Consider the following 18271-nt stretch of genomic DNA (forward strand, 5'->3'; position numbering starts at 1 on the left):
CCCACAGACAGAAACTAGAACTGGCTAGTCTGCAGGGTGACAATGGCAAGTGATAGCAATGAACCTGTTGCCATTGTCACCCTGGAGTAACCCTCAAGTAGGCTACTGTTAATTAGAACTTTACAAATGTGCTGTTGGTTGGCAAATTTGTGCACTTTGTGATTCCATTTATATTTTACATAAATGTCATAAAACATGAAACATTTTTATTTCTTTTTAATAAATGTAAAAACTTTCAAGTTATGCATTTATTTTGTTATATTTTACCTTTATTAGCCGGATTACGCCATTTATTTAAATGTAAAATAAGCATTTTTATGTTTTTTTTAAACTTAATTCACACCTATTAAATAAGTGCAACTGTTTTGTGAAATCTGATGAAATCAAAATATAACAATTATGTGAAATACAAATTAAGCATTTTAAATTGATATTTTTACCAAAAATTAATTATAAAAATCTTCATTCCACTAAACTAAACACAGTGGAAACCATCAAAGACCCACTTTTTTTAGTGACATCTAGATGGAATCAAAATAGCAATAAAATGTAATTTTATTGGCTGTACACTGGTTGAATAGGCAAATAGATCAAATAAGTCTAATAGCAACACTGCTACAGTGTTTTCAATTTATTATGTAGCAGCACAGTTTATGGCAGAAGAGACCCTTGATCTCATGCTTGAAATTTTATGTTTTTTGCTGCAAATTAATGATTACTCTGTCTAGTAATTTGTATTTTCCTCATAATATGATTACATTAGCTTATTATGGCATCTTTTTGCACAGTCGTACTGAATTTTTTTTTTTATTCTACAATTTTAACTTTTAGAATCTAGAACTACTTAAGACGTTATTGGTTTATAGATTTCAACCTATGGAACCATACAGCCATTGAAATTTTATTGCTATTTTGATTCCATCAAATATCAACAAACATGAGTCTTATTTTGAGGGCTTTTACTGTGTTTTAATTAGTGGAATGAAGATTTTTTTTTTTTTATAAAAAGTAAAAGTAACGAGAACCAAGTGTCACTATAAACCAAAGTGGGACTTTTTTTAAAGGTTTTTACTTTTATTTTGAGGGGCCCTATTTTTAATGATCTATATGTCATAATAAATTTTTGCTAGTTTAACGACATAAAAAAAAAAGAGTTGGCGTGCCAGGCACGTGGTCCAAAATGATTGAGTCATGGGTGTGTTTTTGGCATAACATGCCAACACTAATCAGAGTCCTAGCTCCCATTCCTTTAAAAGGTCAGTTGTGCTTGTATCATGGAGGATTCGCTATTTATTGAATGTTTCTTCAGAGAGGAAACAGATCTGCATTCGTCATTACTTCAAAACGGTAATTCTGATAATGAATGACTATTCATTATGACATAGACATTTTAATCTTTATGTACACAATAATAATCTTTTACATTGTATGATTTTTTCCTACTATGGAAGTTAATGGGAGTATGGGACTCATGATTGGTTTGGTTTGCGACAATCCTCGGAATATCTTCTTTTGTGGTCATCAGAGCAAAGAAATTTATACAGGTTTGTAACAACATGAGAGTCAGTAAATAATGTCAAATTTCATTTTTGGGTGACATCTATCATAAAAAGCCACAAAGAACACATGAACCAAATTTTCCTCATCAGCATTCAGCACACATAATCACACATATAAACACTAAAAAAGAATAAACTTTGTGAAAGTCAAGAGTCAGAAGCCATATTGATGGTTTGTAAAATTTTTTCCAATATTAATGCAAGGTGCAAAAGTGATATTGACTCAATGCAATGAACATTGACAAATCAACAGTTTTTAATATTTATTCAAAGGTTTCGGTCTTGCAATCTGGGTAGGGCCCAAGAAATTAAGTCTTGTATGAAATTCATGTTTTTATGTGAATTTTGGTAAAAAATAGCAAAATGATATTACATTCAAATTAATGGAGTAATTTATGTAAATAATGTAAGGTAAAAAATTAAAAACTACTAAATAAATGCATAACTTGAAAGTTAGTACATTTATTAAAAAGAAAAAAAGATCATGACAATAATGTAAAAATAAAAATGGAATCACAAAGTACCCAAATTTGTCCACTAACATCAAATCAGCACACTTTTGTTAAGCACAACATGAGGGTCAAAGTCTTTCCTTTGATTGCCAAAACTGTAAGACAGTTCTGATAGTAAGCATTAACTTCATAAAACAGTGGTAGGATGAGATACAGTATGTTGAGTGCCGTGATCAAAGCTGTTTTTTGTGTGTCTTGGGTTTGTAATAATGGTGATGGAATGTAAACGCATTAAGTTATGCGATTGAAAGAACAAAAATAATGCTAATGGTGGGTTCAAGTTCACCTGGGTTTTTCATATTTACAAGCTGTAAAGTCATGTTTATTAGCTGCATTCAAGTCACTTTTGTCAGTGCAAGATGGCAGCGTGCCTTCTTTAAATTAATACCATGAATGTGCAAATCAGGTGTGTTTTGCTTTTAATGTTTCTAATTAAAATAGCCAATGTAAACAGTTTAATTGTTATATTATAATGCTGTCATATTTGTTGGTAATGATCTTAAAGCACTTACTCCAAATTACCTTCTTCCAATGAAAGGCAACCAATTTTACCACCTTTGAAACAAGTATAACTTATACAGCAAAATGAAATGGAAATTGTGTGCATTTTTGAATTCTTGAGAATGTGAAAATACAATGGAAGATAATTTTTTTCACATTTATTTTAATGCCTCTTTTACCATTCCAGTTTTTATCTTTTATCTGGGTGTTTAGGCAGAAATACACTCCTTCAAATCACAAATTATCTTCATTACAATTATTTGTAAACTCAGTACAAACTAGTATCACAGTGCATTATAAAATATTTTCACACATACATACATAGATACATACATACATACAACACAACAAACAAATACTTAATAAAAACAATAGATTATGTTTTTCAAACCCCTTTACAATCCTCAACAAATAAACTTACATTACAATGTTGCAAAAAAATCAAATATTGCAGTTTATTTTTTGCTTTGTTGTCCTACTACTACTTTTTAGCCTTTTAGCAATATTATGACCCAAACACCGCGGCAGATATTTATCCTGTTACATCCTTATATTTTTTCATATTTTTCCCACTACATAAATGGAACACTTCCTTTCTTTCATAGAAGAGAAAGGTGGTGCCTCACAATGCCGTTCTCATTAGTTATTACAAGGTAAGAGAACAGCTCTTATGAGTTCAGTGAGAACTCTTTCTTAGTGTCTCAGAGCAGTTCTGCTTCATCCTCTTCATCTTCAGAACCTGAAGGACCCTGACGGACCTCTTCGTACCATTTATTAGTGAGTGTCTTCATCTGTATTCGCCCATGCAACAGGTCCTTGAAGAGAAAAAGAGTAAAGTTTTTGCCAAATCACCTTTATTTAGGTGCTAAATATGCTATTATGTATAATAATTATGCTAAAGCACTTTACACAAAACAGATTATTTTAAAGCAGCTTCAGAGTAATGAATGAAAAATTATCCAAACTTTAAAGCACAGCAGTATAAATGGTAAAGTAATTCAGTTCTAGTAAAGTAATTCAGTTCTAGTAAAGTTTAAGAAATTTACAATGTTGAACAGTGAACACCAACAATTTACTACAATACAAAGACAGATGTGGTCTACATGTCTTTAAAAATAAAACAGATTAAACAGATAGTGCACCCAGTATGGAAATGATGTCATCAATTACCCTCATGTCGTTCCACATCCGTAAGACCTTCATTCATCTTCGAAACAAAAATGAATATGTTTTTGATAAAATCCGAAAGCTTTCTGACCCCCCATTGACAGAATTGCAATTACCACTTTCAAGGCCTTGTGAACATGCGCCAAAGACATGGAAGAACATAAAATGTGGAAAAATGTGGAATAAAGTCTTTTTTTGTTATTTTGTGCACAAAAAGTATTCTTGTCGCTTCATGATATGAAGATTGCACTACTGCAGACTCTGCAGGCACACCAGACAGACCGGCTTAACCATCTATTTGCAAGCTGTTTTGATATGTCATGTAGCTCACATTATTTATATCACCAGGATATAGCAACTGTCTGTTCCACAAACAAACAAACAAACAAACAAACATAAAACACCTTTAAAATTATCACATGCAAATTTGATTACTATTAAATTAGGAAACAATATATAAACTGATGATACTCAAATGTAAAAATTTGGCCTGCTTAAGATTGCTTTCCTAAGAACCTCTTGTTAATTAATCATTACAAACCATAAAATTTGAATGCACTCTGCTTGAAAACTGGCTTAAAACAGATGTTTACATTAGCTTAAATGAATCTTCCGCACATGATTATTATAATAAGCATGAGTCTCATTTGAAGGGTAGAGGGGGCGGTGTTGCTACAATCTATAGTAAAATATTTGAAATCAATTAAAAGTCTGGACAAAAAATGTATTTGTTTGAAATAATGATACTCAATATGACAGTAGAAACAAACATTTGTCTTTTGTCCCGGCTACTATATACAGACCACTGGACCATCATAGACACTTTTATGAAGAATTAGCAGATTTTCTGTCTAAACTAGTCAAAGTAGATAGAGCCTTAATCATTGATGACTTTGACATTAAATTCGATAACCCAAAAGATGCGTGGGAGTCGGACTAGCTTTTATGGATTCCAATCAGGATTCAGGCCCCACCATGGCACAGAGACAGCACTGTTTAGAGTTACAAATGACCTCCTTTTAACATCCGATTATGGTGAAATCTCAATTCTTAAATTACTAGACAGTGCAGCCTTTGACACAATAGATCACACAATCTTATTCCAAAGACTAGAAAACTATTTTGGCATCAGTGGTCAGGATTTAGCATGGTTTAGATCATATCTAACCAACCGCTATTACTTTATGTAAATGAGGAAGAGTCATATCAAGGCCCGGTTAAATATGGCATACCGCAGGGATCAGTTCTAGGTCCTATCCTGTTCTCGTTAAACATGTTAGCTCTAGGAGACATCATCAGGAAACACAACTTAAGCTTTCACTGCTATGCAGATGATACCCAGCTTTAGATCTCCTCACATCCTAGCGAAACCCAACAGTTAAAAGACTGTATTAGTGATATTAGTGACTGGATGGCACATATCTTTCTTAAGCTCAACTCCAATAAGAAAGAGATACTTATTATTGAACCAAATCGCTCCAAAAAAAAAAATGTCCGATTACAAGTTGCCCATAGATGGCTGCACTGTGGTGCCGTCTTCCAGAGTCAAGAACCCAGGTGTGATGTTCGACAGCAATCTATCTTTTGATAGTGATATCTCCTACGTCTGCCGCACATCATTCTTCCATCTTAGAAATATCTCAAAAATACTCCATATGTTGTCTGCATCAGATATTACTTAATAATCCCTAGAGCAGTGGTTCTCAAACTGGGGGCCGGTTCCCCCACGGGGGCTGTGAGATGGTGCCAGGGGGCCCTAGTTTTATGTCATATTATACAAAATACATTTTTTCATAAATTCTGTGTTATTAAACCTAAAAAAAAAAGCTACTAACCAACATCACTACTTTGTATACTTTAATTTGTTTTGTCTAATTAAAATGTTATGTTTTAGAACAAAATTGTCATACATTTTCTTTGGGGGGGCCGTGTACACAAGGGGGGCTGCACGCTGAAAAAGTTTGAGAACCACTTCCCTAGAGTATCAAAAGTATCTAAAGGTGGTCGATCCTTCTCCTACTTAGCCTCTAAGCTCTGAAATGATTTGCCAAAAAACATTCACATAAAGCATTAGGGCTGTCAAAATTGCTCAAAAGTGACGTTCGAATATTCCCTCTAAAAAAACATGAATATTTAAACTATTCAAACATCTGGTTGCGCATTTTGTCAATGACGCTCATTACGTCAATAACAGGACAAATTAATAAAAAGTGACATAACTACTTATGTAGGTAGTTTATTTTAGTTTAAACATATTTGACAATGTATTACCTACACAAAAACAAGTAAATCAAGGGACATCAATAAAGGGATACGGTACTTCAGTTACATTGCTTGACAGAACTCTCTGAAGCCATCCATGACACTGATTGGTCTCATGTCTTTACAAATTAACAAAATTAATTTCTCCGTTATGGCCTCTTGTCATGTTGCAGACAAAGAGCTTGCGGCGGGCGATGTAAAGTGTCAAGACCTGACTGTTTAGATGGAGTTCCACAAATTGTGGTCTTGTACACACTGCAAACTTTCGGGAGTGACAACCGCATTTAAATACGGGAGTGAATCCCCTAAATGTTTGTTTTATTTCTGTATAGAACAAGACTCACTCCCGAAAATGGGATGATTGACACAGAGATAACCATAGCAACGTTGTGCAATCTTGCGTGCTTATCACTCACAGCTTTGACCAAAATAATTTAACAGCATTATGTTTTATCAATAAACCTCCGTCTTGGCGTTGTGTATTGTACGTTTTTTGTGATGCTGCTTCACAGCGCGCCGTCTTGTGTTGCCAGGTCCTCGTCTTTTCTGTACTTACATACAGTTTTGGCGCTAAACAGTTTATGGCTTTTGGCTCATGAGGCGATCAAGTTTTTGGTGTTATTAACGTGTGAAGGTACCGGTCCCAATATTTTGATCTTTGAGGTAAAGCATTTGGATTTATTTAGTTTTATTATTGGATTTTTCTTGTTCACTGTCTTTTTAGTGTAAGATCTGGCAACACTGGCCAGCAAACGCTCGTGCATCTGTCATTTTCTGAACCGCACATACAGAAGACTTTTTCCCCTTCTAGGATTTTTTTTTTTAAATAGAGAGACCTGTCATGTCCATGATGCACGTTTAAACACTTTATTAACCATAGTTTTTCAGTTCAGTTATGTAACTTACACACTATGCAGAGTTTTTGGAAATGCGGTTGTCACTACCTGCAATTTGCGGAGGTTAATTCGTTTGTAGAATGCGGTTGTCAGTTCCGTAAATTACTGATCTGTGTGTACAGAACAGGATTAAGCATTAAAAGGTGAAGTGACAACCAAATTAATATGCAGTGTGTACGGGATGCCATGCTCATTTGGGTCCACACTTTCAAGATGTGTCCTCATGTTGCTAGTGGTCGTATGCTAACTGTAACTACTATATCAACAATTTTACCTCCTACCAACCAAAATTCAAAGTACTTCCAGACATGGCTTTTTAGATTTTGGGGGGTTAAAATCGCTTTCTCTGCTGCGGTTGACTTTCTGCCATCTTCCATGCAAGACGCGTCAACATTCAGCAGTGATGCTGTGCCACAGAGTGCGACTCCTGTGACCTGCACCCACTCACAAAACAGATATATCACTGATTCTTAATCTTTGGCAAAAACATGTCCCACTAAGAAAAGTGCTAATTCTGTTTGAAATTAATACAAGTTTCATGAAGAAAAAGAATCAATGTTATAATCAGGGGGTCCTTTGCACATATGTAAGGTTCCTTTATAGGTTTATTTTTATTTTTTATTTATTTAATGATTATATGCTGGCCCATTGCCTACAAAATCAGTTGTCCTTGGTTAACAGATAATAATTTCAACTTGATTAAAAAAGCCAAAAGTAATAATTGAATTGAATAATAAATTACCACATGAAAGAGTACATTGTAATATGTATTAAAAACTACAAACAGTGAGTTTTGACAATATTTACTATTATTTTGTGATTGCTCAAAATGTGTCCAACATATTCGTCACCACCGTCAGATATTTATAAAAAGCAATAAAATCAGACAACTACAGGGTCAACTGCATTCCTGAGGACCCCATTTTCAAACCTTCAGCTCTACTGCATGCTTCAAGATCACTCAAGCTCCTGTATGTTTGCTATTTTCTCTTAAACTTGTTCATATTTTTGGACACTGCTACTGTGACAACCATAACATCTTTGTAAAAAAAATATTAGATTAGATTATGAAAAAAATGTATCATTTTTAAGAAGAGGTCTGATTATTGAAAAGTGCTGCCACTTGCTAGATATCCGGTTTGTGACGTCACGCTGAACAGATCGTGCATCGTGCATCGGAGCTCCGTCGAGTTCATCATCTAAAATCCTTTTTTTACCATCTTATTCCTATTTATATAACATAACTTATTAGTTTTACATAGGAATACTTTACCGTGACGATTATTGAGCAGTACTACCACGTGAAACTATTTATCACTAATAAACACCCAGTGTTAGCATATAGCCCGCTAGCATCAACAAACGGTGGAGGCTGAAGCTAGCATTTTCCGATCTAATGGCGGATTCATCTGATATATGCTTTTCTGACCTGTCATCACCTGAGCGGGAAGCTGTGGAGGAGTTGTTACCCGGTTTTAGCAGATCCAACGCGAGGTACAGCGCCCACTTCACCCTGCCTTCCGACGTCCACAAGCGAACGAGGCGTGCAACAAACGAGCATTCCACGCGATGCAGCTTCACGGACCGTGAACGACTGAACGGAGATGCCATCGCCCAACATGAAAGCGATCGGGAAGCTGTGGAGGAACCGCTGCCCGGCCTTCGCAGATTCAGCAAGCCAAACATCACCCTGGCCCCAGACGTTCGCAGGCGACCGAGGCGTGTCACAACCGAACACCCTACGCGATGCAGCTCCGGGGACCGTGTTCGGGTAAACGAAGACGCCATCGCCCAGCATGAAAGCGGTAAGACTCCGCTTGTTATTGTAACATGTACTACTTGCCACATGTATAGTTTAGCTTCTGCTGTTAGCATAGAGGGGTTTACATGCACTAAGTGTATTGAAGTATTAAGGTTAACTGAGAAGGTTGCTGAACTAGAATCGCACATCCGAACGCTAGTTGAGGATAGCAAAACCGCTAATGTTACTGTTGCAAATAATCTATCGAGCGAAAAGACTAATGGCTCGGTTCCGACATCAGATGCTAATGTAAATATTACAAATACTGTATCGAGCGCGCATAGTGTTTATCAAAATACACATGGCTCGGTTTCGACATCAAAGTCAAGTCAGCGGTCAAACTGGGTGACTGTCAGGCGGCATAGTCATATACGGCGTCCTTCTAGGACCCATAACGTTACGGTAATTTCTAACAGATTCGATCCCCTAAGGAGTACACCAGCTGAAACACCTTTTAAAAGCGCCCTGGTCATTGGAGATTCTATACTCAGGAACACTAACATTGAGGCACCAAACACCATAGTCGACTGTATACCGGAAGCCAGAACGTCTGACATTAGATCCAAACTTAAAGTGCTGGCTAATGCTAAGCGGAAGTTTTCTAAGATTGTTATTCACGCCGGCACGAATGACACCAGACTCCGACAGTCGGAAATCACCAAAGATACTATTAAGGAGATGTGTGAAATTGCAAAAACAATGTCAGACAATGTAATATGCTCTGGTCTCCTCCCCGCCTACCGGGGAGATGAAACACATAGTAGATTAGTCTCTTTCAATGGCTGGATGTCAAAGTGGTGCCCTCAGCATAATGTAGGGTTTATAGACAGTTGGAAGCATTTCTGGGGAAGACCATTCCTCCTAACCCGAGATGGCCTTCATCCGTCATCGGAAGGAAGTGCTATACTCACTAGAAATCTGATCAATAGTCTTAATTCTGATATAGTCTGACTATCCAGGACCCAGGTCAGGAAACAGACGGATCGGCTTAACCGTCCGTCTGTTAGCTGCCGTGATATGTCAAGACCACTTATATCCCAGCACTTCGAGTCAATCTTACCGAAATATCAGCACATTTCAACTGTATCTGTTCCCCGAACAAATAAATACAGGGCACCGCTTGTTACATCTGGTACAAATCTGATTAATATAAAATTAGAAAACAATACATTAACAGATGAACCTCGAATGTTAAAATTCGGCCTTCTTAACATTAGATCGCTTACCAATAAAGAACCTATTGTCAATTAAATAATTACAGACCAAAACTTAGATGCACTCTGTTTAACAGAAACCTGGCTTAAAGCAGACGACTACATTAGTTTAAATGAATCCACCCCACAAGACTATTATTATTAACACGAACCTCGATTAAATGGGAAGGGGGGGGGTGTAGCTACAATATACAACACAATTTTTAAAGTAAACCAAAAATCTGAGCAAAAATTTAAATCATTTGAACTAATGTTGTTAAATATGGAAATAACTGATCGTAACCACAAACAGCTTTCTTTTGCCTTAGCAACAATCTATAGACCACCGGGCCACCATGCAGATTTCATTAAAGAAATAACAGATTTCCTATCTGAGCTTGTAGTCACTGTAGATAAAGCTCTTATTGTTGGTGATTTTAATATCCATGTGGATAACCCAAAAGACGCAATAGGACGTGCGTTTATGGATGTTCTAAATTCTCTCAATATTTGACAAAACGTGACAGGGCCAACGCATACTCGTAAGCACACATTAGACTTAATTCTGTCACTCGGACTCAATATTAATGACGTCCAGGGACGGACTGGGGCTAAAAAACAGCCCTGGACTTTTTCCCAAATAGGCCCATCATCCGGCCATTCGCCCCTAGCCGTGCACAACAGACACAAGGATGTCCTGATACTATGCCACAATACTGTCAGACTATTGGACAAGGATATTTAATATTTTGTCCATGTCATATTAAACTTTGATGTATAATAAGGCTGTGAAATAATGAAAATAGCTAGGCCTATTAATTTTGTCTGTACAGCTTTCACAAACAACCACCAGGTCTTTGCCAATTCCACAATACTAAAGACATATGAAAGACAAGGAAAAACTGTACTCTGATGGAAGACAGACAGAAAGTGCAAGCTAGGATTTTTTGGTTAAACTAATATTTGGTCAATTATTTAGCCCCCTTTCTTATTAGCACGTTTAGAGTGGTTGCAATGCATGCCTGATATTTACCCGTTTAATTCAATACCTTAGTCTTCATTGTAGCAGAAAATGTGAGCTCACTACAACCTCTCATATACAATAAAGTCAATGAAAGAAATGAAAACCAATGCAATACGATTAATGTCCACCCACAGACTGTTTTTAAACGGGGTTGGATAAATATTTTTTGCTTTGATGATGTGTGTGATTTTGGTTAGATGACAGTTGGTTGTACAGTAGGTTACAGTTTGACAAGAGTTCACAGTTTGACAAAAGCAAAATGTTTTGTTTTATTGCGACTGTATACAAATTTAAGCAAACACTTTGCCGTTTGAATTATGTCCCATATGAACAAAATGACAGAGTATGTATTGTTTTTATGTTTCCACTGTTCAATCGCGCCCGCGCCTCTCTCTCTCACACACACACACGCGTGTGCGCACACACTCACATCACGTCTTTCTCTTACACTAGTTGCACATTACGTTAATTTTCACGCGAGTTTTATTTATTTTTATATCGTGTATATTATATTATAATGTCACGTGTCCTGCTACTACTGGCACTTAGCTCTTGCTGATGTGAAGTTAACTCGGTCTGTCCCTCATCATGACCAGGCTGTGGATGCTCAGGCTCGCAATCATAGATGCTCGCGAATTCCGGGAATCCGTGGACCAATCACGACTAGTAGGCCGACTCTTCTCCCTCGTTTTTTTACACGTAGCAGCATATAAGTGATCGTATTAGTGCCTCTGCTGTTGGCTGTTCATATTTATTAGACTTTTTTTGCCATCGGCCGGGCGACGGCCCTCCGTTGAACGTCCTTTCTGGACTTTTCCAGAACGCACAGATTGCCAATCCGTCCCTGATGACGTCGAAATATCACCTCAGAGTGATGCAGTTTCTGACCATTACCTTGTGTCATACACTGTACTTCTAGATAGGATCACTCAATCCACAACATGCTACCGACTAGCCAGAACAATAATTTCCACCACTAAAGATAGCTTTATTAGCACTCTTCCAGACCTGTCCCAAATGAAACATGTAGCAGATAACTGTGACGATCTAGATATTGTAATAGAAAACCTAAACAATGTCTGTTCTAACACATTGGATGCCGTTGCTCCCATTCGAAAAAAGAGATTCAAAGAAAAACCGCCAGCTCCATGGTATGACCATCACACCGCAGCCCTTAAAAAGGCAGCTAGAACAATGGAAAGAAATTATAGAAGCACAAAGTTAGAAGTATGGCGTGCAGCATGGAAACAGAGTGTTAAACACTACAGACAGGCTATTAAAACTGCCAGATCTACATATCTTAGCAAGCTTATAAATGAGAATCATAGTAACCCTCGTTTCCTCTTTAGCACAGTTGCGAAACTGACTAGAAACAAAGAACAAACAGAAACCAATAGTAAACTTCAACACAATAGTAACGACTTCATGAACTTCTTTTCTAACAAAATTTCGGCTATTAGGGAAAACATCGTAGCTACCCAGGCAGCCACCACTCTACCCGTTAGTTCACTTAACACTAGACTACCATACGAACATCTTGATTCATTTAAACCTACTACAATAGATGAGCTCTCTAAACTAGTCACATCATCCAAATCATCGTCCTCTATATTAGACCCCGTTCCCAGAAAACTACTTAAAGAGGTATTCCCTGTAGTGTCAACCCCGGTTCTAAATATCTTTAACTCATCGCTAGAAATAGGATACGTTCCAACAGCTTTCAAACTAGCAGTTATTAAACCGCTGATTAAAAAACCACAGCTTGATCAAGGAGAGCTTAATAACTTTAGACCAATCTCAAATCTCCCTTTTCTTTCGAAAATATTAGAAAAGGTAGTGGCAAGCCAGTTACGCACATTCTTGACAAATAATAGTACACATATTGGCAACGGAAGTGGTGTTATTGCCCAATGGTTCTTACGTGCTAGCAACTGAAAGTTTATCAAAACGGTTTCCCAGCATCAAAATGTCTGGTTGGTGCATTTGGTTGTACTAATATAATATACTAATATACATATATATGCATCTGGCCACTTTATATTTGGCCATCTGCTAACGTCTTCTAACCACTCCACTATAGTACACGGATGTGGTAGCTGTGTTGAAAAAGTTGATAAAGTTAACTTTTTAAAATAACTTTGTCTGTCTTGGTTGCTTTACTGCTGATTCTTGCCATACTTCCCTCATCATTGTGTACAAACAGTAAAAGGGTCTATATGTTACATTATTACAACGCTCGCCAGTACGGTTAATCTTAGCCGCTGTATTCTGCTGCTAATGTTTAAAATTTTTTGGTGTTTTCTCCTGCATCTTTTAATGTAAAGCTGCTTTGAAACAATTAAACAATTGTGAAAAGCGCTATATAAATAAAATTGAATGGAATATTCTCAATTTCTTGGTGTTAAACAGGACCCATACATAACCATAAAAACACACCTTAGACTTAATTCTGTCATATGGACTCTTATTATATTAATAACATAGAAGTATTACCTCAGAGTGATGTTATCTGAGACCATTGCCTTGTCCCACGGTACTTTTAGATATCTCTGATTAGGCAGAACAATCATATCTTACTAAAGTTAGTTTTATCAGCAATCTTCCAGATCTGTCTCAAATGCACCATATAGGCAATAACCAAGACAATCTTGATGCTGTAACAGAAACCTGCCAGCACCATGGTATAATGATCACACCCCTCAGCTTTTAAAAGCGTAAATGGAGAACTACAAACCTAGAGTTATGGCATAATGCATGCAAAGAAAGTGTTCATATCCATATATAATAATGCTCAATTCCTTTTTAATACAGTTGCAAAACTGCCTAGAAACATAGAACATACAGAAACAGATACTAAACTACAGCATGATAGTAATGATTTTATGATTTTTTGTCACAAACAAAATCAAGCTAATTAGGGAAAATATAGAAGCTATGCACTCAACCATCATTATATCCAATAGCACACAAATTACAGACTTCCACATGTACAACTTAAATCATTTACCGCCATTACACTGGAAGAGGCCTCAACACTAATGAAATCATCCAAATTGTAATTGTGTATATAAGATGTTCTCACAAAGCTACTGAAAGAGGTTATCCCTGCAGTGTCAGAACCGGTGCTCAATATCATCAGCTTGTCACTAGAACTAGGGTACATTTCAACAGCCCTCAAACAGTTATTAGGCCTCTCGTTAAAATGCCAAATCTTGCCCAGGAAGAGCAACTAATTTAAAAAGTAAAAATGTTGAACCACTGGCACTTTGTCTATGTAAGTTAAAAGAGCAATGTTATTCTCAGATTAAATATGGCGTGCCACAGGGATCAGTTTTAGGCCCCATGCTTTCTCTAGGAAAATGAGGTCTGATTATTGAACTAAATAGCTTTGAAAAAAATATGGCAAAATACAACATCTATATAGATGGTTGTGATATTGTTCCGTTTTTTCACAGTCAAGAACCTATCTTTGTGAGCTACTATCAGAGTAAAATCCATCGCATTGCATTTGCAAAATTCTGTTCTCTTGATAATCCCTAGAATGAAAATCATCTAAAGGTGGTAGATCCTAGTCCTACTTAGCCCCTAAGCTGTAGAATGACCTTCCCAGCTATTTTTGGGATTCAGACACAAATGATCAGTTTAAATCTAAACTAAGGACTTATCTCTAACCAAGCATTCACCTAATTCAGCTCATAAACATACTTATGCCGCAATAGTTAGCTTGACCAGAACAGAGCACATACATCCATTATGCTGTATTACTGTATGCCTTTAAAATTACATGTGAGAAGCCTCTACGGTAATTGCACCTGGTTTCTGTTTCCCTGTCTCACCCTCAGTTTTCTGAGGACATCTGAGACAGACAGGTTCAATTCCAGTTTGGTGTGATGCTCATTCCACCACTTTTTCCATGCAGAGATGAGTGGATGGCTGAAGTGTTTAAAGAAGCCTCCCTCACTAATTATAAAATGACCAGTAAGTGGTTAAATGTTACAAACAGGGAAGTGGTTACTGTGATGTTATCAGTAGAATATCGCATGGCTGGAAAGTGCTCTTAGCCAATCAGATTTGAGAACCAGAAAGCACTGTTGTTATATATTCACAATATAGCATATATTTAGTATAGTATATATTAAATTCCATTATACTACTGTTACATTTAACCATTATACTGTATGACACTCAGTGTTGGGAAAGTTCACTTTCTACATGAACTAGTTCAAAGTTCAGTTCACAAATTTTGAAATGAACTAGTTCAGTTCATAGTTCAAAATTTTGAACTAGTTCACAGTTCCAAAAATGAGCTAATTTATAGTTATTTTTTCCCATATAATTTTTTTTCATTATTGCCATTATAGCCCAAATAGAACCACAGACAGCATTTATTTTATCAGTTTTAACACTGAAGCTAAATGCATCAGATTGCAGAGATGGGACCAAGTCACACATGTGCAAGTCTCAAGTAAGTCTCAAGTCTGAACCTTCAAGTCTCAAGTAAGTCCCAAGTATTTTTTTTCTTGGGCAAGTCAAGTCAAGTCGAGTCACAGGCTATGTCAAGTCAAGTCAAGTCCTGTAGTAGGTCAAGTCAAGTCCAAGTCAAGTCACCTTATTATTTTAATTTTACCTGCAGAATCTGATCTTAATAAAGTGACAAGATATACAGTAAGTAACTATCAGTAAATTACAATAATTTGGATTTGCATTGTAAATACTCATGTTCAGTAAAATACATCTTGGAATCAAACAAAATTGTAACTTCATAAATTATTTATTTTTCACTTCTGCCAACCGTGTTTGAAATTTTCCACATTGAGTCCATAAAACAAATAACAGCTTAACATCCAACAGACCCCTCTCTGAACACCTCCCTCTCTCTCAAACACAGTTTACATACAACATTAAACTTTGTTACATTTCTCCACCCTCTCTCTCTCTCGCACACTCTCTCTCTCTATCTCTCTCTCTCTCTCTCTCTCTCTCTCTCAAACATGTGCCCAGAAAAAACGAGCGCGTCGCACCTCTTCCGTTCGCGCGTCTAAATTTGAAATAACGAACTTGAGCATGCAAAAGACGCGACATGTGAACCGCCCCTAACATTGTAGAATAAAGTAATATTTCTCTGTATGTGTGTTCAGGTGGCAAACTTGAAAAAGAAGTATTCAAAAATAAAAATAAGTATTTTAAAAAATAAATCAAAATTATTTTGCCCACATTTGTCCCCAACACAGATTGCATCATGTTTATTTTCTTAATTTTGCGAAAAGCACAACATTCTGTTCTTATTGGGAGTGGACAGAAAAAAAACGAGACACTTTAACGTTTTAAATGATGTATAAATCATATCTCTATGTCCAAAATCAGCGGAGTAATCTAAGTCTCTTTGCAGAGTGATTAAAAAATAAAGAGTTTGCGGTGCCCGCGCCACGGTCGACCTCAGAGTGTTAAATCATGTTTTTTCTCCTATGAGTTTTTCAACCCCTAGAGAGTCAGCTGACATTGGCTTAACTTAGAACTCATTTCTATACATTACATTATTACTACACTCGCTAGTACGGATTAATCTTAGCCGCTGTACCACTTATTTTCCAGTTTTTTTCTACTGCTTTTCTTAATGTAAAGCTGCTTTGAAACAGTTAAACAATTGTGAAAAGTGCTTTATAAATAAAAAAATGATCTATTGTGAATGGCAATCTTACCTCCTGTGTGAGTCTACGGGTAAAGAAAGGGTTCAAATATTTGGCATCAAGCCACAGAAAGCCTTTAAGATCTTGCCTATGAAAAATCTGAGCCTCATACTCTTCCTCTGTCAGTTCAGACAAATGCTCAGACTCAATGGTGTTACCCTGCAAGAAAAAGAGTAAAAGAGAGCACTAATTAAAATAGTAGACACACTTTAATCAAAGTTGACAGGCTTAATACTTGGAGTTAACAAGAGATTGTATTGTTCCTTGAAACTTATTGGACTAGAGGCATTGACCTAACCCAGAGGTGCTAAAATGAAACTGAAATGACACATGACACTGGGATGCTTTACTGCTGTTCTGCAACAGTAACAAATAAACAAAGAGTTATCAGTTTCATCAGTGAACATGTCAGTTTCACACCAACAGTCCAATCATAGCCATGCTGATATTTGTCAGTGGTTTATGCGATACTACTTTAATGAACCATACTATCCACATATTATGCATTATTCCAAAATACATTAGACAAGCTAATTCTCCTATATTGCATTTAAAATCCACAGAACCATTTTCTCAGTTTTGCTCAGGGTAACATCCTTCTTGTTCTTGCGTCGTGACTGGGTTTCCTCAATGTCCATGATACGAATAAGGGGCATGGTCCCGCCCCCTAGCAGCAGAATGGTGAAGAGTACAATGACTATGGTGGTGGTGCCTATCAGCTGGCGTTTCTCAATGGGCTCCAGACCCAAATGAAGGCTCAGGGCGTAGGGAATCGCACCTCTCAAACCTGATCACAGAAAATTGATATCATGTTATTTGTTAACTGGACAAGTAAAGTAAAACTTACATAACTCATATGTCTTAACCCATAGAAAAGAAAAAATACAGATGAGATCTCTCTAATATTTCCATCAATATAAGGAGAACAAATGGAAACTTTTGATCATGGCCGTAGCCAGCCATAAGGTCATAGAGGTCCGAACATCTGTAAATTTTTTATTTACATTTTTTTTAACGACTCATTTGGCATTTGTGTATTTAATTCAGTTTGGACAGGGCACTACATAGTTTAGTGTAAAATGACGTAGATTGATTCACGATTTCTCTGTGAGACACTGGCAGTTGGTAAGACAAACGCAATGATCATCATGATTGTCTTTTTAGAAACAGTATCAACACTATCAAACAACAGTAGAAAATAACACGGGTAAAAATTCTGTAGAACAAGTTAGTTTAAATAAAATATGCTCAATATGCAAAAACTGGCCATAAAGAAGGTAGTGTTATTATATTTAATTAAGGAGTTACCTTTAACAAAGTCATGCTGAAAACATAAGAGCACTAAATAAAGGTCTTGTTTGGAATTGTGTAAAGCTCTTCATATATTATTGCTTATTAAAATGATTACAATAATAAGCATTGTTGCAGTGCGAATTCTGACGGTCGTAACGTCGTGAGCTCTCACACATGACACGAGTGAGTTTATGCAAAAATATTTGGAAGTTGTGGCAGAATGTATAAAAATAAAACAAGAAGAATACGGCAAAGATATTGGATAAGTGCAGAGAACAGCCTGGAATTTCTGTTCTTTTGTATTTCTGTTTATGCATTCCAAAATTGCAATAGGTCTGGGGCTGTGGCGGTGAAGGAATTTCCTTGCCAGCAATTT

General features: G+C 36.6%; 1 protein-coding gene across 3 annotated transcripts in view; it reads right to left on the reverse strand.

Annotated features, from left to right (window-relative positions):
* Positions 1 to 1809: 1809 nt before the first annotated feature.
* slc9a8 (solute carrier family 9 member 8) overlaps positions 1810 to 18271 on the reverse strand; it is a 325111-nt gene continuing 308649 nt past the window's right edge. For all 3 annotated transcript variants that reach the window (XM_065282599.2, XM_065282598.2, XM_073813043.1), the window contains 3 exons: positions 17169 to 17389; positions 16615 to 16761; positions 1810 to 3387 (listed from right to left, as the gene is read on the reverse strand). In XM_065282599.2, the coding sequence (XP_065138671.1) occupies positions 3274 to 3387; positions 16615 to 16761; positions 17169 to 17389 (482 nt within the window). In that variant the 3' untranslated portion in view covers positions 1810 to 3273. The remainder of the gene's footprint in view (positions 3388 to 16614; positions 16762 to 17168; positions 17390 to 18271) is intronic.

This window comes from Paramisgurnus dabryanus, chromosome 21, assembly GCF_030506205.2.
Source record: "Paramisgurnus dabryanus chromosome 21, PD_genome_1.1, whole genome shotgun sequence".
In the NCBI taxonomy this organism is placed as follows: domain Eukaryota; kingdom Metazoa; phylum Chordata; class Actinopteri; order Cypriniformes; family Cobitidae; genus Paramisgurnus; species Paramisgurnus dabryanus.